Genomic DNA, 23705 nt, shown 5'->3' on the forward strand with positions numbered 1-23705 from the left:
GTATGTGGAAAGTTCAGATAGGGCTTATTACAAATTTTTTTATATTAATTGTGTCGTGTACCACCGACATTAGTACCACTTACCCCCAGTGGTACGTGTACCACAGTTTGAAAATTCTTGGTTTAAGGGAATATTTTCAGAGGCCCCTGGCAGTAAGTAAAAATTCACGATCTCTTAAGCAAAACTTTTAAAGAAAAGTCATTGCATAATTTTAGGATTATATTCCCATATTTTTTTATTACGTCACGTAAACCATAATTAAAACTATACTACACATATTAAATTATAAAATAATTACCTTTGCATAATTATCATTTATAGGTAGATAGATCCAAATTAACTAACCAGTAATGAGGTTTTATTCGAATTTGCTGTGAGAACACACCTAATATTGATGGATATTTTATATTAATAATAAAGTAGTTATCATAAATCAAAACCTATGTAAATTCAACCACATATCATTAAATATAACAAGAAAATATATTCAAAAATAAATCTGTCAGAGCTAGGAAGTATAAACATTGTTAAACGAAACTACAATTTAAAGGTTATAGAACCAGTTAAAGTCTACAAGTGAGAAGATATACGAGACTAGACCAATTAAGTATAACTTTAACGGTATTATACCAGTTTAAATGAAGTTCAGTAGAGCTATAACTTGATAACTGATATCATCATATCAGTCCAAATATAGCAAAGATGAGCTGTAATTTATATAGTATCATAATAGTCTGAGTTTAGTCAGGCTGAACTATGAAGTTACCTCGCTATTCGTAATCTGATTAGGTAGAGATATATAATAGTAACAAACAAGTTTAAATCTAATGATTCTGGGCTATATATTTAATAGGATCCTCCATCCACAAAGCCTGAATTATATCGTAGTTATTTCATATTATTATGTAAAATGCAGACAAAAGACTAATCGATTATGGCTTGAAGTACTTCAAGTTTATCGAAACAGCTGTGGTAAAGAGCAGGTAACTAAGGATTTATGATGTCATCAGAATAGTGTTAATTTGAAACCCTATACCACAAAGTTTCATTTCGTTTTTGATGGCATTATACTATCTTCATCTTTTTATCGCTTTAATGAAAGTTAAAACTACGTACAAAATATTTTACGTTCATTCTTAACGTGCATTGTTAGTTTGCTTAGATTCACTTCAGACACAACCAGGAGCTATATAAATCAATATTAATGATATAACGCTACTTAAGGTTTGTTTTTCAAAGAAGTGTGTACGAAACAAATTTAACAACTTTTACTAATTTATAAACAGCACATTATAGTGGCTTGTTAAGGCAAAATAGGTTTCTATTGCATCAATACTTCAATATTATCTCTCTCTAACTAGATTATGTTACAAAAAGTTACCTTGTAAAGGTATAGAAATGGAAACAAAGAAATGTACACCGCGAAAATTTTCTGGTATTGTTTAATTTTTGTGTCTCTACCTTCTGAATAAATAGAGTCTCATATGTATTCCTCTACATCAGTCAACTAATGTAGCATGTCTTAATACGAGAGTTGGATATATAATTATATGTTATAAATATAAATTACATTCTACTACACCAGTCAATTAATGTAGCATGTCTTAATACGAGAGTTGGATATATAATTATAGATTATAAATATAAATTACATTATACTACACCAGTCAATTAATGTAGCATGTCTTAATACGAGAGTTAGATATATAATTATAGATTATAAATATAAATTACATTCTACTACACCAGTCAATTAATGTAGCATTTCTTAATACGAGAGTTGGATATATAATTATAGATTATAAATATAAATTACATTATACTACACCAGTCAATTAATGTAGCATGTCTTAATACGAGAGTTGGATATATAATTATAGATTATAAATATAAATTACATTCTACTACACCAGTCAATTAATGTAGCATGTCTTAATACGAGAGCTGGATATATAATTATAGATTATAAATATAAATTACATTCTACTACACCAGTCAATTAATGTAGCATGTCTTAATACGAGAGTTGGATATATAATTATAGATTATAGATATAAAATACATTCTACTACACCAGTCAATTAATGTAGCATGTCTTAATACGAGAGTTGGATATATAATTATATATTATAAATATAAATTACATTCTAAAGACATATACAATTGTGTTTTTATATGATATTATTTACATGGAATGGCCACTTTACCACGACTCCAACCTAATGTCGGATTTACTACCGTTCGCTATAGTAAGAACTATACTAGGCATTGTACATTTATAGAAGGTGTTGAAAGTTATCTTGTTCAATTGTAGACTATTCGTCGAGAAGCTGAGTATATCCAAATAGTTCAAAGATACATGCAGTGGTGAAAGCAATATTTAAGTTTATTTTAAAGATGGACACCCAATAATGTGATGGTCAACAACAACAACAACACACAAAAAATATAGAAAAGATAACTGAAGCCATGCTCTTTAAAACCGATTATGAGCATATGTGTGTGTTTAACAGTTTATTTGTTGACTTATCGTCTTGGAAGAGCTCTTGCTCATCAAGGTGGAAATGCAACTGATAAAAGATGTCTTTTACTGCTAGCCAATATAACAGCACATGATAAAGACGATCATGCTTGACTGACAAATAGTAACATGCATCTCTGAAAATTGAAAAGATCCTTGCTCTTACGTGATGTCTTACAGAATAAACATGATGTGATTCCGTCTGCGCATTAAAACCAATCGCCTGGTACATCATGTAATCTGCTTTTTTATATATGGAAATACATACATTGTTTTTTCACACATGTATATGGGAAGTCCAATCAGTGTATATTAATGAGAAATAGGTATGCACATGTTTATTCATAATACTACATATAAAAAACAAGCCAAAAATATATAATAGTATTCATTACAACAGCCAAACTATAGGTACGAACGGAGATATATTTAGTTTAAGCAGGCTGCTTATGATATGTAAGTAATTAAACTTCATATTGTCACATTTTAATTCCGTTGCACCTTAAAAATGTATTATGTGTAGTGAAACAAATCATCTGCATCACTAGATCTAAATATTACTTCTAAGCTTTTGTTTGCTAATAGTGTAATTTAAGGAATTGTTAAATTATAGGTCACATGGTGTGATGATAAAGCATGATCAAATAGCTTCTTATGTCTGGTCCGGCATGGCCAGGTGGTTAGGGCGCTCGACTCGCAATCTGTGGGTCGCGGGTTCGAATCTCCGTCACACCAAACATGCTCGCCCTTTCATCCGTTGGGGCGTTATAATGTGACGGTCAATCCCACTATTCGTTGGTAAAAGAGTAGCCCAAGAGTTGGCGGTGGGTGGTGATGACTAGCTGCCTTCCCTCTGGTCTCACACTGCTAAATTGGGGACGGCTAGCGCCGTGTAATTTTGCGAGAAATCCATAACAAACCAACCAATTCTTATGTCTTTATTGTTTTTGTAGCGCTAAGCTATACAATGGGCTATTTACCTGTTTTCTGTCAACCGTGGGAATCGAACCCTGGAGTTTAGCGTTATAAATGGGTATACTTCTCATATTATCCATTTTGCTAGACGAAGAAACTATCAACTGAACTATTCAGAAAAATCATACGATATTTTATGAATAATTACAATTTAAAAATGTAGAATATGATTTCTGATTTCTAGATATTTATTCAAGGCAGACATATTTGCCATTGTACCTTCCATAGAAATGGACTGAAAATATATTCGTCTTAATGTACTAGACAACACAAGAAGAAGAATAAGACTTAATGCAGAGGGTTTATTGGGGAAAGTTACACCCAAAAAGCCTCTCATATAATGCAAAATCATTAAGAACAGATTCCAGTCTGCTAAAGTCCACAGGAATTAGGAAGCTCGTTGGAAGATGGAGTTATTCACTGATGAATCCAAAATCGAACTTGTCAGAGCTTCTCACCAAATGTTCATCAGGAGGACAAAAAGGCGAGAAGTAAAAACCAGAATACGTAGTTGGCACGATGAAATACGGAAGAAGTTCTATAATAATCTGGGGTCATTTCTCTACTGCAAATGTTGGAAATATCGTAAAGATAAACGGAAGCATCAAGAAGGAGGAATACCATTTCATCCTAGTACACCACACGATACCTAAAATAATTAGTAAATTTAAGAAACCCAAGGTTTTCACACACTGTTTATTAAATGGTATGTGTTTTGCAAAGCTGCTAAGGCTATATCTACTGCAATCTCTGATTTTGACCAGAAGAAAAGCAACCACTCAGCAGCACCCTAACAACCACCATTCACGCTAAGGGATTGTCTGTCACTCTTAGAACGCATACATTCAGCTCATTATGCGGGGAATATTTTCTGGTATTGCACGGATTCGAACTCGGCTCAAGAGCTTCAAAATCCGAAGCTCTACCAGAAAAGGATGACCTACGCCCTATTACTAAATAGAAATGTATGTACGTTCAAAATAGATACAAATTTACCAACAAACTTTCGATGACTGCTGTAAGATTGGCGAATGAGTTACCACAAACACAGACTGCCGTTTACAAACCATTAAACTGTCATTGAAAGATCTGTTTCCCGGAGACATGAAGGAGTTGTCTAGAGTTATTGGACATTATATTCTGGTCAGTTCGTAAGCTTTTTTTTTACACACAAAGGACATGCGGTTTTTCTATCACTATTTCATATGATATGTAGTGTTTAATTCTACACTTAGGTCGTAAAAAGAAAAGTTAAAAAAAAACAATATATGACACGAGAAATACGAAGCCAAAGGTATAAAAAATAAAGACGTGAAAAGTAGTTTCTAGAAAGAGAAGTTTCTAAAACAAAGTAGATAAAAAATCGTTTAGTGAATGACTGTTAAATCCAGCTTTGGGATAATGTTATTTTTTTTCTCTCCTTTCTCCTTGTAGAGTTCATTTTCCTTATCGAGCTATCAATCTGTTCATTTCACGTGCTACTAAAAAAGTTTGGAAAGATCGCGTGACGGTATACAACACTATTTAAAGAAAGGTTGGTGTAAAGTTAAAAATTTCTCAAAGTTCAGATATAAACAAACTAAGAAAAAGTTTGAAAAAAAAGAAAAACACAGTGAGATTTGTGCTTTTTTTTAGATGCTGAATTTCTGAAATAAGTAAGGAGAATATAACTATTTCCGATGTTTTTTTCATCAAAATAGATGTTTAAAAAATGTAATGAACACATAGTTTAGTTAATTAGTAATTAAGTCGTTCTTGGATAGCAGATACTTAAAACATAAATTCTGAGAGTAAGATAAATGAAAGATCAGAACATGTATATCCATAAAACTTGTTATCCCTAAACATTATGTTATGTTATTAAGATAACCCATTTCAATAAAAACTGAAAAAAAATTTAAGAACAGGAAAAAGGTAAAATTATGAGCAACTTTACTGGCTTCAACTACCTGGTTTGGTGATCAACGACGCTACTTTCAGCCGTCATTAGGAATAAATACATATTGACTTAAAACAAAGTAAGTAAAGGACGCCTTTATTAAAAATCAAATTAAAAATTTCTTATATGAAATTAAGTTGCTTGAGTAAACAACTTAAAACAGAATAATAAAAACAATGTGAATATGACCTAATTCATAAAGAAAATTATTCACTAGTCTTAAAAAATGCAACGAAAAAGGTAAAGAAAACATATCAGTTATGGTGGTAGAAAATAAGCTTACGGAAGGAAGAATAAGTTACAGCATATGATTATATCTAGATAAGTTCATAACAGGAAATGTAATTCAATGCTGTCTTGTGTCTTATCAAACGTCCAGTGGCACAGCGGTATGTCTGCGGACTTACAACGCTAGAAATCGGGTTTCTATACCCGTAGAGGGCAGATCACAAATAGCTCATTGTGCAGCTTTGTGCTTAATTCCAAACAAACAAACTTATCAAATGAAAAAGGAATATATATAAGAAAAGCAATTACAAAAACAAGTATATATTTTCCGGACAGCTTGGTTTTATTTTGTGTTCCAACAAGCAAGTCAATTGTAGTCAATCTTCTGAGGGCTAGATAACTATAGAAGTTAACAGACGGCTCAGAAATAGCAAATAAAAGTGAAGAAGATTCTTATTCAATGCTGATAGGACGAGAAGAAAAAAGATCTTCTGAACATTACGCTCGTAAAAGTGAGTTAACCAGAGACTAGAGGCGGGATAGATAAGTCTCTGCTATTATATCAAATCCCCACTACTTCGATGTAGGACTGGAAGTAGCAGATGGCTTAAAGAGTGTTTTAAACAATTTTCTATAGAAATAAGTTTCTGAGTTTGATGAATTTATTTTATATATATGCTTATTATGTACAGGTGTTTTTTTAAAAAGAAGTTCAAGGAACTTAAATATATCATTAAAAGACTGAGATCAAATTTTGTCAATAACTGCACGCTAGTTTTATAGTTATAGATTTATGGTGTAATTGGATGGTCAAAGTTTAGTCAACGTGCTTTTAACTATCTAATAACCTATTTTTAAATTATAGGACAGCCTTGGTTATATTGTCTATTAAAATATTAGCCCCCCAGTGGCACAGCGGTATGTCTGCGGACTTACAACGCTAGAAACCGGGTTTCGATACCCGTGGTGGGCAGAGCACAGATAGCCCTTGTGTAGCTTTGTGCATAATTAAAAACAAACAAACAAACAAATTAAAATATTAAAAATTCGATATATTTTACACTGAAAAAGTAAAAAAACAACTTTAAGATGATGTAACGATATAATTAGGCCTTGAGAAACACACCAAAATTTACAGAAAAAAAATTAAATAATCAGTAAACATCAGGATTACGAAAAATATCTCGTTGTTATTATAGTCAAATAATTTTCAATCATGTAGAATAAATTAAGGTGTTTTTTATCATGAAGAAAACGAGACGTGGAGGTAAAAAAAACTAATGAAAGAAAAATTGTATACTATTTATTTACTGCTATCTAGCGACACTTTGGATTAGAAGTATACAATTAAATCCATAGTGTGATCTTGCTTATATGGATATTTTCATGTTTCATTGAAAGAGAAATATCGGAAAATAAATATAACTACATATACATTTATTATCTAAAAATGACTGACTGAGTTAAATTTAACAAAGTTTTTGTGTGTGTGTATATACATATATATTTCTTATTAAAACATAATTATCACAAAAATAAAGTACCAATAAAAACAAAATATACACATTTCAAGCAATGTTACTCTAGGGTATGTTGCTCGTTGAAAACGAATAATGAAATAAAATAACAATAAATAATTAAGTTGAAAAAGTAACTTTTCAATAAAAAATACTAATCGTTTCATATATTGTAGTTTTAATACAAAGTTCGTTATTGTTTCCATTATTGCCTAAGTTACAGCGTTAGGTAATGCTAATACTGTAAATGTTTTATGGTACAGCACATACATATTCTGGTTTAAAGTATGTTAGCATTCATATTAGATTATATTTTAAGTCATATACGTAGTTCAATAAAATAATATGTGAACAATAGTATTAAAACCTCAGTTTCAGAACTTGTTGGATGGCTGGGGCGGGGGATTTACAATCTGCGGGCCGCGAGATAGAAACCTGTTGCAAAAAATTCTCGCTCATACATTTGTGGGGGCGTTATAATGTACGGTTAATCCCATTATTCGTTCGTAAACAGTAACCCAAGAGTTGACGGTGGATGACGTTAACTAGCTTCCTTCCCTTGAATTTATCATTTCAAATTGAGGGACGACTAGCGTAGGTAGTTCTCGAGTGCGCTAAACTTGACAACAAACTAACAGTGTCTTATAGTTCTAGTAAAATCTCTGTTAACATATGTTGGCGAAATCCCGGTTGCAATATCTGCGTAGATCCGATATTAACTTTGTTAACATTCAGTTAGACAAAACTACGGAATTCTAGTAGACAATCCGTTAACTTAATATCTAAACTCGTTTCATTGCGAATTTACTTCTAAATCTGGTCATTTAAAGGTTTCGAAAACGCATGATTGTAATTTTTCTGAAAGCATGGGGATGGCTCTTCAACTACAATCACGTGTGTGTGTTACACATAAAAAAAGATACACTAACCGTACTTGTAAAAAAGTCTTGAATACTTGCTCGGTATATGAAGTACTATGCTTTCGCTTTTTAGAAAGAGATATATTCATAGCATGAGAATGTTAAATGTTGCAAAACGGAATGATGCAACATTGTGAAGCCTCAGAGTTCTCCATGGAAACGAAAAACTAACTAAATACAATCAGAATAAACACCACTATCTGTAAGTTGAAGCTATGAGTTCGAAAGAGAATACTCTTACTAAAAAGCCATTGTGATAAAGTTGGATATATCTCCTGGTATCACCAGCAAAATAATAAACAATGACCTCAAGACGACGAAGGCTTAGAAGCCATATCTCGAAAGCAGATGTTGTTTTCATGAGAAGGACGGTTGAATAAACTGAAAGGAAATAATTCCTTACGATGACGTACCTGTCAAGTCCATCGATGCGGCTTCAATGAATTTTTGTGATTTTGGTCTGCTCAATCATGCAATGAAATGTAATGTCATAGACCTGAAACATCAGATGGTTTATAGAAAGCTACACAAGAGGACCTAGACAACGTTGATATGATTGCTCTCCGAAGAAGACTGATTTTGTTACAGGTATATTGTTAAGACAGAAGGAAGCCGATAAAAGCATGACTGCTACACAAAATAAGGACTTCGATAACACTACGTCAACCTTAACCATCGTTTTCGGTGACCTTACTTAATATACGAACTATTATCATTCGTGTACAGCGAATTAAGAGCTCTATCCCATTTAAGTTATTGGTTGAAAAACAGTTCCTGGGAAGATGACCCATAGAAATACATTATGAAAATTTTACTTATCATTCCAAACTTCGAGTGTCAAGGTGTTTGAAGAAAACTAAAAGAAATTTATAAAAACAAACATTAACTGAGGCAAAGTGTATCATTGTAAAACAAACTTATCTCCAAATTTTATATTACTTTCATATAGGATGTCACAAGAACTTTGAAGTCTTTGTAAACTTATTTAAAATAGAGTGCCAAATAAGATGGCGTTTAGTTTTACAATAGGTCGTCAACTAACAATCGACTTTCAAATCTTTACAGATAGCATAAATATTCTTGAGATTTTGTTTATTGTTAAACACGAAGCTACACCATAGGCTATCTATGTTCTGTCCACCTCGAGTATCGAAACCCTATTCTTAGCGTTACTAGCTCTCAGACTTAACGCTCAGTTACTAGCGTCATTATTTGGATCAAAACTTTATTTAAATATGAAAACTAATAGAAATCTGTTCAACGCAGTTTCAAACTCCATTTTTCTTGTTGAATTAAGAAGTATGTTAAATAAAATATAGAAAGAAGTTCGGACAAAATTCTGACTCGTGCTTTAAGTATGGGAACACACAGCAGCACATTTTGTTCAGAAATGTATTTTTTTATAAAACAAAACGAATATATTGCTCAAAAAATCTGTTATCTGGTTAATATGTTTGCCAACAGAATAAGCTCAATAAAATGCCCTTTACAATCGACTGGATTCTTCAAGAATTTTACTGTCGTCACTAAGCGATTCCAGTCACGTGCTCTCCGTAAAGGAAACGATTAAACAAAGCAAACTTAAAGTTATCGCAACTGAGTGAGTCTTTTATGGATTTGCTTAATAGCTCCCAGGCAATTTTTACTAATTCAAGGAAAATTTGTGGAAGTGAAAAAGATTAAAGTAAGCCCAAAATAAATCTGTCGCAATTAGGTAAGAACTTTATGGATACATTATGTGGTAGCCTTCAGAATAGATGACATTCTAAAGGTTTGTTTGTTTGCTTGTTTTGAATTTCGCGCAAAGCTACACGAGGGCTATCTGCGCTAGCCGTCCCTAATTGAGCAGTGTAAGACTAGAGGGAAGGCAGCTAGTCATCACCACCCACCGCCAACTCTTTGGCGACTCTTTTACCAACGAATAGTGGGATTAACCCTAAAATTATAACGCCCCCACGGCTGAAAGGGCGAGCATGTTTGGTGTGACGGGGATTCGAACCCGCGACCCTCAGATTGCGAGTCGAGCTCCCCTAACCATCTGGCCATGCCGGACCCCATTCCAAAGGAAAAATTTATAAAAAACAAGTTTCGCTAACTATGGAAGTGGATATATAAATAAACATAAATGGGGTTTACATATTAAAAATCGTTGGATTATAACATGTCCAACCCTCCAAACACTACCTGTATTATGTCTATTTGAACCTATAAGAGCAGAAATATCACTTAAGGATATTATTATTTCACTGTAAAATGCTGCTTAAATGATACGCATTTTCATAACTTAGATAAGTTTATGAGTTTCCCCAATTCTTCAGTTTCATTACGTACATTTTCATACTACTTTGAAGCTAAGCCACCTGATGTTTTTTTTTCCTTTTCGAAACACCGTTCAGATAGCTTGAGGTCATTATTGTGGAATACTTCGAGTCTTTAAACTCAAGCTTAAAAAAGTGAGGCAAGGCGATATACACATAAATATGTATATACTACTGTTGTTTAATTAAAATATTTAACTTCAAAGGATTTGATTATCTAAGTGCTTTCTTGTTTATTGTATTGTACGTCAGAAATGTAGTAACACGTTTTTCAAATTATCATAACTCTCAAATTAAAGTGTTGCAGAAATTAATGCAAAGAGGGTATTTCGAAATGAGACTGTGATGTATTTGTAATGAGAACACGGGTGCAGTAACTTGGACTTCAACATGATAATTAAATTAAAACTTGCCTGTACACCTTATTAGTTTATCATATATATATTAAATGAGTCAATTATCTACGCTATGTCGTTATTTAACTCATTTATATTGGAATTTTTCACTCCCATCTACTTTAACAGAAACATCATTCTTTAGAGGTATATATTTTCTTCGTGATTCTTCGTGATATATTTTTATTCTGGATAAATTCCTTCTAGATTGAAAATTAAATGTTAACATTTGCTGCTTCTCCATTGCATTGAGTTAATACTCGATATACCATAGATGATTAGTTTAAAAGAGACTAACTCTGAAGGCGTTTCTCCACACACCAAAAAACACGGGTAATTGTTTTTCACAAATCCTTAAAAAAGAAACATTAGGAACGTAAACAAAGTTAACCTTAAACATTTCGACACATAAATCAACATTTCAGGTTCCATAAAATTCCCAATGATTACTTTCAATAAAAAGCTAACCTGGGTCAACCACTTTCCGAGATACTTAAAAAATTCCAACAAAGAATAAACTATCTCTGTAAAATCGGAGGCAGCTTCAAGTGTTATAATGCGTAGTCCATTACGTTAATTTACAAGGTTTACATTGGGACAATTATCGGATATGGTAACATAATAACATGCAACATATCAAAATGGTAATATAATTAATTATTGTTCCATCAACTCATAGCTACCTGAACAACATCTCGACTCCAGATGTACACTACCGGTACATATCCCCACACAGCTAGTAAATCGAAACCAATAAATGACCGATTTATGAATCTTGCGGTTTCTTTCTATAATAAATCTTCTAATGGACACTCCCTAACTTGTCAGTTCCCAAACATGGCCACAACCCCTGCCACTTGCAAAAATTATACATCATTTTACAACATCATTAAAGCCATAACTACAAATAACCAAATCCACTAATCGTTTTATACACCTTAGAGCATTTTACTTTTTAAGGTTTTTATTTTTCAGGAGCAACAGGTAGACGACCAATCAACGAATAAAGCCATTTAGTGTTTAACTATTGTTGTTATTATTTTTAACGATTTTAATGTTAACCGTAAAAATTGCCATTTCTTTTGTATGAAAAGTTACACTGTGAAAATGTCGAAATAAGTAAACTGCTTTATGTTCTCTGATTCGGCAATTCTGGTAGATTCACTCATGGGCGTGGGCAAGCGTGGGGCCGGGCGTCTGGTTTCTGGGGTGGTGATAGTGAAATGCTGCGCGCTATGATGCATTGAGTCAGATTTTAAAAAAGGAAAGGACCAGGGATGTGTGTGAAAAGGGATGGTTCATCCCTGACAGCCCGTGGGACAGTCTTTTCCTCCAGAATACCTCCCACACATAAACGGGAAACGGGTGTTTCTCCAACGTTGTTGACCCACCGAATACAGTGAAAACACAATAAAAATATCTTAGAAAGTTTGAGAACTAAATTATTCTTATCTTAGTGCGACGAAAATGTGAAATCAAACAACATCCCAAAATACATAATATTGTTCCTATTCGAACCCAAATTGGCCACTATATCACAACAAATAGAAATAACCAAAACATGCAATGAAGCTTATTCAATGTTTTGATTAACTTTGCTGCTGTTGTTGTTTTCTTAGTGCAAAACTATACTCTGTAGACTGCGGGGAATTGAGCTGCGGATAATAGTATTGTAAATTCGTAACCTTACCGCTTTCGCACAAGGGGTCAGTTAAGTTTGCAGTTGGTTAGGACGATTGACTCCGCAATCTGAGGTTCGAATCCCCACCCCACCAAATATGGTCGCCCTTTCAGCCATTGGGGCGTTATAATGTGACAGCCAACCCTATTATTCGTTGGTAAAAGAGTAGCCCAAGAGTTGGAGGTTAGTGGTGATGACAAGCTGCCTTCCATCTAGTCTTTCACTGCTAAATTAGGGACGGCTAGCGCAGATAGCCCTCGTGTAGCTTCGCACGAAATTCAAAACAAACCAATCATGTCACCACACCATTCACTAATGTTTATTTACCGGCCTTTTATATATTGTTTAAACTGAAAAAAATTACGGATTTGTCACTTCTACTTCAGCCAATTCAAATATAAATTGTTATTAATTTATTAACAGTTTAGATGATAACTAGCCATACCTAATACAAATTAATTAGAGATATTACTGTTTTTTTATGATGAAACACACGAATTTGTGTATTTGTTAAATTAAGCAGTAAGCCAGCTAGCTATACAAATCAGCATACTCAAACGGTGGCGCGCTCTTTTGGTAGGTGTATGACTAATAAAAAAAATCTAAGCCGTCACCTTTCGTAATCGACCGGATGAATCTATTTTTTTATAAGTAGTGTGTAGTCCTCACTACTGCGTTTAAAGCACTCTTTAACATACATTGTTGGCAATGAATCGTTGAATTATTTGAAAATAAAACAATTGTACATTTTCCTGTGTATATAGAATGTTGAAAACAGGTACAATAACTTTCCATAAAAGGCCCAAAACACGAGCACTTTCCCAGTTTGCTGTAGGTAAAGTACTTCTTCTTCTTTCACCTTATACTGCCATTAGATTCCATTATTAAATATCTCTATCATCACCTTTCTTACATTTTGCCTTTTATTTTCCTGAAGAAGATTGGTTTGGTTATTTCAGAGCAAAGCCACATTAGGCTATCTGCCATGTCAACCGCGAGGAATCTACTTTCGAATTTCTACGTTGTAAGTTTATAGACTTACTGCTGTTCCATCGGGGGACTCTTAAGAAGAATAGTCAAATTTTCGAAAGCGTTCGAGTTTGGGGTCTTCTTTTTAATTCATTGCACCTTTTGTATGTGATATAGTGTACTAATTTATTTATAGGATTAAATGTACATTAGTCTATTATCTATAAATATTTCATGCCAGATAACTTACATTCTATATTTCTCACTAATATTTTCAAAGACTTAATCTTTCACCACCAGGGGCACTTGTTTCTCTCTCGTTAAGTATTTAAATGGTTTTATTTACTATTTTCTAGGTGAATCTACCTACCTCCTCCCATTCAAATACCCAAGGTAACATATATGTTTAAATCGCTCCACCGCTTCAATTATTTAGAATATACATATAAGCTTTATAATGTTCTTAGTTCACATATATATGCGTATGAGCATGTATAAGCAACTGTGCCTATACGTATCTTTCATAAGGAATTCTCACTAAAACATATTACATTTATATGCGACGTCTATTCGAACAGTTATGTTAGTGTATATCTAAGACTCAGATCGTTAAGGACAGCTATAAATCACGGTTCGCTGTCATTTCCACTTGATGCTGCGGAGAGCTAATCTCGAAGCGCTATTTCTGCACCGCTTTGTTGTAGAGCAATAATCTGAATTCTTTTTGAGAAATATATGGTTCAATCGTTTCAAAACACGTAAAGTAGAATTACATGGAGCATTTACACATTTCGTGACCTACTTAACAATTTTGGTGCTCAGGTGTTAGAATGAAATCAGTAACCGAATAGAAGGTATGAAAACAGTTTATCACACTCCAATTGAAACGCCTATATATCATAACACACACACACACACACACACACACAGGTGGTGGACATATTTTCAGTATCTGAAATTTCTCGAGAACATTTTTATTTTTTGGCGTGGCCTGGTGATCTGGGCACTTGACTTTCAGTCTTGATGTCGCGTGATTTAAACCCGTAACTGAACACCCTCGTTTTTGGAGCCGTAGATGTGTTATAATGCAACGATCAATCTCACTATTTGTTGATAAAGATACTCCAAAAGTTTCCGTTATCTAGTTGCTTTCCCTCTGGCCTACAACTTCAAAATTAGGGACTGCTAGCGTAGATATCCCTCGAGTAGCTTTGTGCACAATTCAACAAAAACAAGCATAAAAAATTCAAATTTTAAAATGAAATGTAGCTTGTGTGTAATGCTCACAGAATATTGTATTCCCTTTTAAATGTTAATTTTACAAATTTATTATTTCATAGTATTTTTTATTTTACGTATGATAAATAAAATAGACGTGTGTCATTTGGGGAACTCTATGAAGTTCAAAGTAGTTATTTTCAATTTCTATCACGGAAATACAAGTTAAACTAAAAAAAACTGAAATAAAATAAATATTATATTGACTGAATTTCATTCAAATTGCATATGCAGTGAATGAGCTGTTGTGTTTCGTTAAATTTGCATACCCCGATTTACAAAACAAATTATCCACTAACTGTCCACTACTTTCGAGTCTAACCACTTTTTTTGTCATGGTAATACACTGGGCTCGTCATGAGAAAGATTCTACACATAACAAAAAAATGTATTTTTCGATTGTAACCCATTTGTTGAAGAGCACAGTTTACGATTAATTCACGATTGTCGTCAAAGTGGTTAATGAAATATGCTGATATACGTCCAAATAATGGTGAACCGGATTAAAACTAAATGATTATATTGGTAAAGAAAATGACTTAAATTACTGGTCATGGTATTTCAACTAATTTCGGACAATAGACTTGTCAAGGAAGATGAATGAAGTCACTCTTCGAACGAAATTCGAGCAATACGAGACCAGTGGATTATTGTGTTACCGGCTTTTTAAAGATCTCATCCAAAAAATACAACACCGTGGAGTGAATGGGATCGGAAACAACATCCAAACAGGCTATAAGTGATATTCTTCCTTCTAAATGAATGAAAAGACCTAAATGTCTCGTGTGTTTACCTTCATATATTTTTCTATTTACTTTTAATATACAAGTAAAAAGTAACTAATCAGACATCATCATGCTGTTCAGTAATTCTTTGTTTCCAGTTTGCGTTCTCTAAGCACTGATGAAGTATACTTCTTCTCTTTGCATATGATTTAAGCTGTTACCTGACTGGTTGTAAGCGGCTATATAACAGTTTGTATAACGTCATTTTCATTATAGGATTATAGATATTCCAACCCTGAACAATGTCGACTGAGACAAAGTCTAATTTTTTTTTTACATTTACAAGCCTATCCAATAATATTTTCCTTTGGTCACACATCAGTAGATGGTGGCTTAATGTTTGTTTGTTTTTATTGGAAAACGTGTTCTATTTCAGTTTCCACAGTTGATAGATTCGCGATAGATATATTTGTACAACTTGTCAGAGAAATGATCTTTGATAAATAGTTCCTACAGGAAAAGGCACCTCGATTATACGAAATTCGGAAAGATTCTTGCTCTTACTGAAGGGTTAGCAAAGTAACCATAATAAAACGGACAGTCAGTGTACTTAAAACATGTCATAAAAAATAATTTTTCTCCAGTTGTAAATTTTTATTGAGAACGTTATTTATTTAGGGCTTCTGTTTAAATTTATTCTTCTTATGAAATTGATTAGTTTCATTTGTGAAACTTCAACGCTCTACTAGTAGCAGCTTATCGCTCTTTTTTACGTCTCGAAACATTGTACTTACTATTTCTAGATCACTTATTTGATCAGTTATTGTCTATTTCTGATAACTTATCTTACCATAGCTGATATGATTTGTGGCTTTCAAATATTCTGGTTTGGAACAGGTGTTAATGTCCACATTTATCAAATCATTATGGAATGGTCACGTAACAATTTCAACAAGTATTTTTTTCCTTAAGTGAATGATTCAAGTTAGGTTTTGGCTTCATCTATAAACGTACCAAGATATATCTTTAACTAATGAGCAAAACTTATTTTTCTTCAGAAACTTATAAATCCAAACTCATATATTCCAAAGGATACTTTCCATAGCGTAGCCCAATTTTACACCCAACTACTAACAATATCATTTTATTTGAAGCTTTAAATTTAGCCCACGCTTTAATTTCGATCACATACAGAAACATAATTTCACTTTTGAAGCTGACCAATATGTGTTACAAGTGAAGTAACTGCTTGACTTTGATTTACACCGACTGAGATTTCTCTTGGTTTATACAAAGACTTGTTTTAAGAAAATGATTTTTAGGTGTGTTTGTTTTCCATTTATTATGGCGAAATATCCTACAAATTCTTATCTTGGAGTTTGTATTACTCCTATGTTTTTTGCTAAAGATTATAAAAAAATATTACATGCAAAGATTCTTGAATATAATTTATTCTTATTTGACCAAGATAATACTTTTTAAAGCAAAGGAATTAAGGCCACTAACAATTTAATTAGCATATGTACCAGTTTAAATGTATAGTAACAATGCTAGAGAACTGAAGAATAATAGAATATGGGAAATTTATATCCATGTTTGGAATAATTTGATATTTGAAAAGTATTTATACTTAAAATGTTTAATATGCCATTACACTGAGTTTGATAATAAGAATAATATATTTACAAAAAAAGTTTGTTTGTTGTTAAGCGCAAAGCTATACAATGGGTTATCTGTGTTCTATCCGCTGCAAGTAACAAAACCCAATTTTTATCGTTATAAGTCTTCAGACTTATCGCTGAATCACCAGAGGGCATTTAAAAAGGTATTAATATAACACCAGTATTAAAGTTAACGCATCTGACATTACGAATTTAAGAAAAAACGGACCACTTTCAGTGATATATATATATGAGGAAGTAAACTAGAGATCTTATAGGATACTTAGTTAAAGTGCACTAGCTCGTTAATTAGATGTCTTTATTGATAACGGTGTGTTATGTCGTACTAACACTTCACGTAATCGGACCAGCTTATTCGACTAATATTAAGCCCAATTATTCTTTACTGAAATCAATAACATGATAGTGCTTCTATATTAATTATACATACATATATATATATATTACTCTTTTATATATATTCTAGAGGGTATTGAAATTCTCTCACTCTCAGTCAATTCTTAATATTTCAAGGGACAGACGCACAAGACATAATTTATAGTGGTCCACCCGACATAAGACGATTAAGAAAATCATATTTGGAAAATATATTGAACTAAAGGATTATCATAACATTTTTGGACATTTTATTTAATTCGGAACTTTGTCGTTTAGTAAATAAAAGATATATTTTTCATAGTTTTTAATTATTAAACTTTATTCTTGATATTCATACGGCTGTAAGTATCTTTAATATATAAGCTGTTTTGTTTTTCTGGAAAATTTTCTATAAGCTAGAAATTCTTATCAAAAGACGAAAAATAGCACACACCATTATTCGGTGTTTAACATCTTAGAAGATAAAAATAATGTGAATAAGTCATCGTCAGTTCCTAATCTCACAGCCTTTCAACACCAATAAAGAATTATATCTGATTGATTGCACATGCCAAGTTATTTTTAATAGTTTCACTGCCACTAACATTTTAGATCTGGAGTTTTCACCCAAAGAGTGGTCAGGCGTCAAAGTGTAATGTATGACAATAGATGAAAGTATCTTTATTATCTATTAGTATTTTAGTCTTTAAATGTAATGTTCTGTTTTATTTTCCATGCTGTCTTCGGAAACACCTGTTGCAATTACTCTGCACCCTAATAAACTAATAGATATTCAAACACCAAATGTTAACTTGTTTCTGTAAAGATGTTTTATCCTGCAAGGAAAGTCCGTGGTCATGCGAATAAACAAACATTATTTTCCAACTTCTTAATCAAAGATTGAGGTGCTACTAAGGTATAATTAAATATTGAATGAATTTAATCACAAGCAAAGTCTAACTTGATGAATATTACAGCATTTTCATTTGAATTAACGGGTTTAAGTAACCAAAACTAAAATATCAAATAGGATGTTGTTAGTTTCATTTTACTTTTCAAAGTAAACCTAAAAAACATATATATATAAGATGATATACAAGGAACATAAAAAATTATGTAAATTTCTCCAATAAAAAGACAAAATCAGTATGACTGATACGTACCTTCCGGACGGGAATATCCGTTTCCATGACGATTCCCATGTCCATACCGTCCTGGATGTAGTAGCTGCAATGAGGGACATTTAGCACTATAATACTTTCTCTTGTTCTGGTGGATGGGTCTTGGCGAATGATATAAGCATTCCAAGATACGTAACGAAGGTGATTACGTGGCACGTGATGTAGGTCACAATAGAATAGTTTTAGTTTTACTAACTCTCCTTCCAGATCAGATTCAATGCACCATCCTTGTTTGTCACGATCGTAGCAGTTCACGGATGTGTTGGGGTCTCGGACAGTGGCTACTTTAGCTTCACTGATTGTATTAGCACAAATCATCTCCACGTGAACTTTGAGCAGTCCTCGTCGTGTCAGATCTGTAACTTGGCATCGAAGGGAGAACCCGCGGATCCGACCGGCAAGATCGGATATCTGGTCTAGAGTACCGGAATCTACCCTGCGATCACCTTCTCCCAAAACCACCCTATAGCGAACACGACAGGGATGCTCAAATCCTGTAAGACGATTAAGAAATACACGTGGCCGGGCCCCACTGTCCAGATCATTTTGGCTTCCGTGGGGGAGAAGGGAGATATTCCATTCAAAGCTACCGAATATGAAGTAAGCTGTCTCAAATTTGCTGCTCTTTGAATGAGATCCCATTAAATGGTGCGGAACCTTTATTTCGCCTTCAAAGACAGTTTTCACGTTACCCACGGAGAGTTCGATAAGAAACTCTTCATTTTCGTCAGTAAATCGGCGAGTACTCAAGTCCGCCATTGGAATCCATTTATTAGTACCATGCGCCGGGTGGTCCACGCTGAAACAACTCTGTTTCTGTGCTACAACCTCGTTTTTACTGAAATGTTCTCTGTTCAATAGAGTGAAAGAAAAGTCTATGTAACATTTAGTTCCCATAGAGGGATTGCGAAGAATCAAGAAAACGCCAAGAAGTTTGTCAGACCGTGTAAATGTTATGGCCCACCTGTGGTAGCCGAAGACAAAGTCTTTGGTGGTAGGATCTCGGTGTAAATCACGCGCTACGGACCGTGTGACAATAAACGTGAAGATGCCGGTGTTCGAGCGGTCGTTCAGCTTAGTAAATCTGTACAGAAGAGCCATCTTTATAGTTGTAATGTGGACCCAAGTAAAGCGTGACTAAAGGGAAAAAATAACAGAAGAACTCAGTGCTGAAAGTTTCAGTATAGACGTTTTGAAATAAAGCCCTACAGTACAGGAAATATGATTTCTTCAATGACACTATACTTTATTTCCACAAGGCGTTAACATAAAAATGTTAAATATAAAATACCTGTATTAAGTAGCATATTAGTAAGAAAATAGCAAATACAATTGTTTTTGTTTGTTTGTTTTTAATTATGCACAAAGCTACACAAGGGCTATCTGTGCTCTGCCCACCACGGGTATCGAAACCCGGTTTCTAGCGTTGTAAGTCCGCAGACATATCGCTGTGCCACTGGGGGGCACACAAACAAATACAAATCGTCGTTGAGGTGTGTATATTTTATTTATAATAGTTAAATATCTGATTGGAAACAGTATCGTGAAGCAAGAGGAACTAGAAATATATGTAGAAAAATACAAATGTTATGCTAATTTTATTATCTAAAGAAAAAATGTATAACGCAAGAGCATCTTTCTACCTTGGGTAATTTTTTTGTTTTTACCGTGAAGCGACTACACTACAAACAGATAGGGTTGTACATTATTATAATACAGAAGACTAAAAACAGGTATACAAATTTAAAACAAAAATATATTACTTATGTAAGAACCATATAATGTTAGGGATATGTCCCCAATTTGATTTAACTTCTAACTACAGCCCTTCAGTGGCTCAGCGGTAAGCCTGTAGGTTTACGACGCTATAATTCAGGTTTCGATTCCCGTGGTGGGCAACGCACAGATAACACATTATGTAGTTTTGTGTTAACAACAACCACAGCTAAACTAATTGAGAGCCCCACATATGTGAAATGAAACAATAGACCTTATATATTAGAAACAGATATGAAAGCTCAGTCCAAGACGTTTCACACCTGAACCACCGCTGATCATCTGCAGAAAGTCGTGAAAAGGTAGTTGGTCCAAATAAAAACAGAAAAGCCGTGAAGCATAAGAGACTTCTAAAAGCATAACACTAGTATAGAAGCTGGCGATACCACAAAATATTCCTTGCACTTTAAGCTGTGGATGCGTCATAAGAGGAACAGTCAACACCAATACCTTAGCATAGATGGTGGGTGGAAAGGTACTACAGACTGGCTGCCTTCTCTGTGGGATAGGAGTTCAAAATCAAGGTAGGCCCAAATAACTTTAACAGTTTTTTTTTATATTTGTTTGTAGAATAAGCACAAAGTTACACAATGGGATATCTGTGCTCTGCTCACCACGGGTATCTAAACCCGGTTTCTAGCGTTCTAAGTCCGCAGACATACCGCTGTGTCAGTTGGGGGCGGTTTGTTATAAGTTTAAAATACAAATACTTTGTTATGAACATCTGTTGTGTTTAAGATTCCGTTTAGTTTATACGTTTAATTCAAACATTTATGTGCCAGATGTGTGGCCTTTTCTCTGTACCTATCCATGTGATTATTTATAATCGTCTTTTAAAAACTAACAGTAATTGCAGGTGTTCTGTTTTGAAAATAGGATCTGCTTATGTAAGATTAAACCTTGTGTGAATGTATTGCAGTATTTATTTACAAACGTTTAAATAAATGCTTACGAGATTTAGTTTGGAGAGCCATCTTACAATTTAGGTCACTCACTTGGAGAAAGAGTCCGACACGGCCAGGTGGTTAGGTTGCTTGACTCGTGATCTGAGGGTCGGGGGTTCGAATCCCCATCCCACCAAACATGCTCGCCCTTTCAGCCGTGGGTAAAACAGTAGCCCAATAGTTTGTGGTGGGTGGTGATGATTACCTGCCTTCCCTCTAGTCTTACACTGCTAACTAGCCTCGCAGATAGTCCTCGTGTAGCTTTGCGCGAAATTCAAAACAAACCAAACCAAACCACTTTGGGAATGGTACTCATTCATCTTGAAAATGATGGATCGTTAAACAATTTTATCGGTTAAATTACACGAATAAAATAGTGTAACTTAAACAACTGTTTAAGTTGTGTGTTTTTTTCAGTGCTTCAACGTGATTGTATAATTTGATTTGATATTGAATAAGATTGTAGTGCTAGTTCTGAGTTTGAATTCTTTTTATTACCGGTGTTGCTAACACACACGCTTGGTAGATCCAACTCACACTCACCTGACACAACTAAGATGAATTATTTATGCAAATGTATTTGTGTATAAATTGACCTTAGATTTGGCGTTGAAATAGTAAACAAGCGCGTTCCTAGAAAAAAAAACAACAGATACCGAATTCGAATTCGTCATATAGGCAGGTCTCTCCAAAAGTGGAAGGTCTTACAGGAAAGACAGCCTTACAGGCGCCGGTATCTACAGTATCCTCTTTATTCATACTGCCATGTTGAGTTTTTAGCATATGTTGTATTGTGCTCATTCAAGCTTAAAATAACCCATTTTGACAAATTTTATTAAATGGCAGTCATTCATAATGGTTACTTAGAACAACAAGGTAAAGAAGTTCAACATATTCGAAAATACTTTAACTTCGTAAAATTGTGAAATAAAAATATCTTAATGTATTTTCAAATTTCTTGAACGTCTTTACCTTGTTTTAAGTAACCATTAATTTAACTTCGTAAAATTGTGAAATAAAAATATCTTAATGTATTTTTGCCACCTTGAGAAACAAAATATTAGTGTTTCATAAATATTTCTCATTGAAATTTTAAGTTCTAAACTTATGAATTAACTACACTTTTATAGAGTTTCCTATATACTTTAATCTTTATCCTAGGTGCACTCTGTGGTGTGTTTTTTGTGCAACTGGTCACACTATCGGTAGCCAGTGGCACTAAATGTTTGTATTATAATGTATATATAATAACATACGTGTGCGGTTTAGCAAACGTTCCCTCATTACAATACCATTTACCATAATGTTCTTTTACTGACTAGTCTGGGGTAGTCCAGGCATTTTAGAATCACACCATAAATAGGTGGACGTGCTGAATTCTGATGTCAAATGTTCGTGAAAAACAATTATGAGCTTAGTTAAATGTTTAGTTTTGAACAACGTTATTATTACAGTGTACCTATCACATTTATATAAAAAGGATTATGTCGATAAAAAAAGAGTTCTGTTAAGTTAAACTATATTTAAATAATAATTGCAGCTTCTTTTGGGTGACACGTTTATTATTTCAGAAGAAGTTAAAGTTTATAAGACCGTTCTTGACTTCTGTCCATTTATACAGCAGATAAATGTATTCTCACATAAAGTTATTCACAGACGGACTTTCTCTTTGTGGTGGGCACAGCACGGATAGCCCATTGTGTAGTTTATTTCTTAACAATAAACAAACAAATAAGACCTCCTCTTCTATCTCTGTATGCCAATAAGTCTATATTCTTTTCAAGAAATTATTATATTAATCGACCACATACATTAAAAATACAATAAAGCGTGTTTGAAAGGCAAAACTTTTAAAATTCATTCCATTCTGTGCTTATAAACTGTTTTACAACAATGATGTTTTTTTAAAAAGATATAGTTTTCTTATTTATTTATGGCAAGGCTACTAAAGCTATCTGTCACAGTACCCACTTTTGAGTTACTGGTCAAAAGGAAGACAGCCGGTTAGCAGTACCTTACCACCCACCACCCACAGCTTAAATTACGATGAATACTTTGTGGTATAGCACGGAGAAAAATGTTGTAATTTGGAGAAATATATGATTACCCGTTTAGTGCTGTGAAACTGAACTTCTTTGAACGTGAATCATCAACAAAAGTACAAGAAATTACCACATATTGTTGTTTGAGGACTTATAAGGCTTAAAAGTCTTGGTTTACAAAAACTGACACATTTAAGTACAGAAAGCTAAATCTGATTGATAATTCGAAAAAGATTCATAGGATCTTCGTTTAAATT

The 23705-nt window shown here is 33.6% G+C and overlaps 1 protein-coding gene across 1 annotated transcript in view; it reads right to left on the reverse strand.

Annotated features, from left to right (window-relative positions):
• LOC106478075 overlaps positions 1 to 23705 on the reverse strand; it is a 131866-nt gene that overhangs the window by 18325 nt on the left and 89836 nt on the right. Inside the window, exon 2 of the mRNA XM_022381609.1 lies at positions 18669 to 19823. Within this exon, the coding sequence (XP_022237317.1) occupies positions 18669 to 19787 (1119 nt within the window). The 5' untranslated portion in view covers positions 19788 to 19823. The remainder of the gene's footprint in view (positions 1 to 18668; positions 19824 to 23705) is intronic.

This window comes from Limulus polyphemus, unplaced genomic scaffold, assembly GCF_000517525.1.
Source record: "Limulus polyphemus unplaced genomic scaffold, Limulus_polyphemus-2.1.2 Scaffold178, whole genome shotgun sequence".
NCBI classification, from domain to species: Eukaryota; Metazoa; Arthropoda; class Merostomata; order Xiphosura; family Limulidae; genus Limulus; species Limulus polyphemus.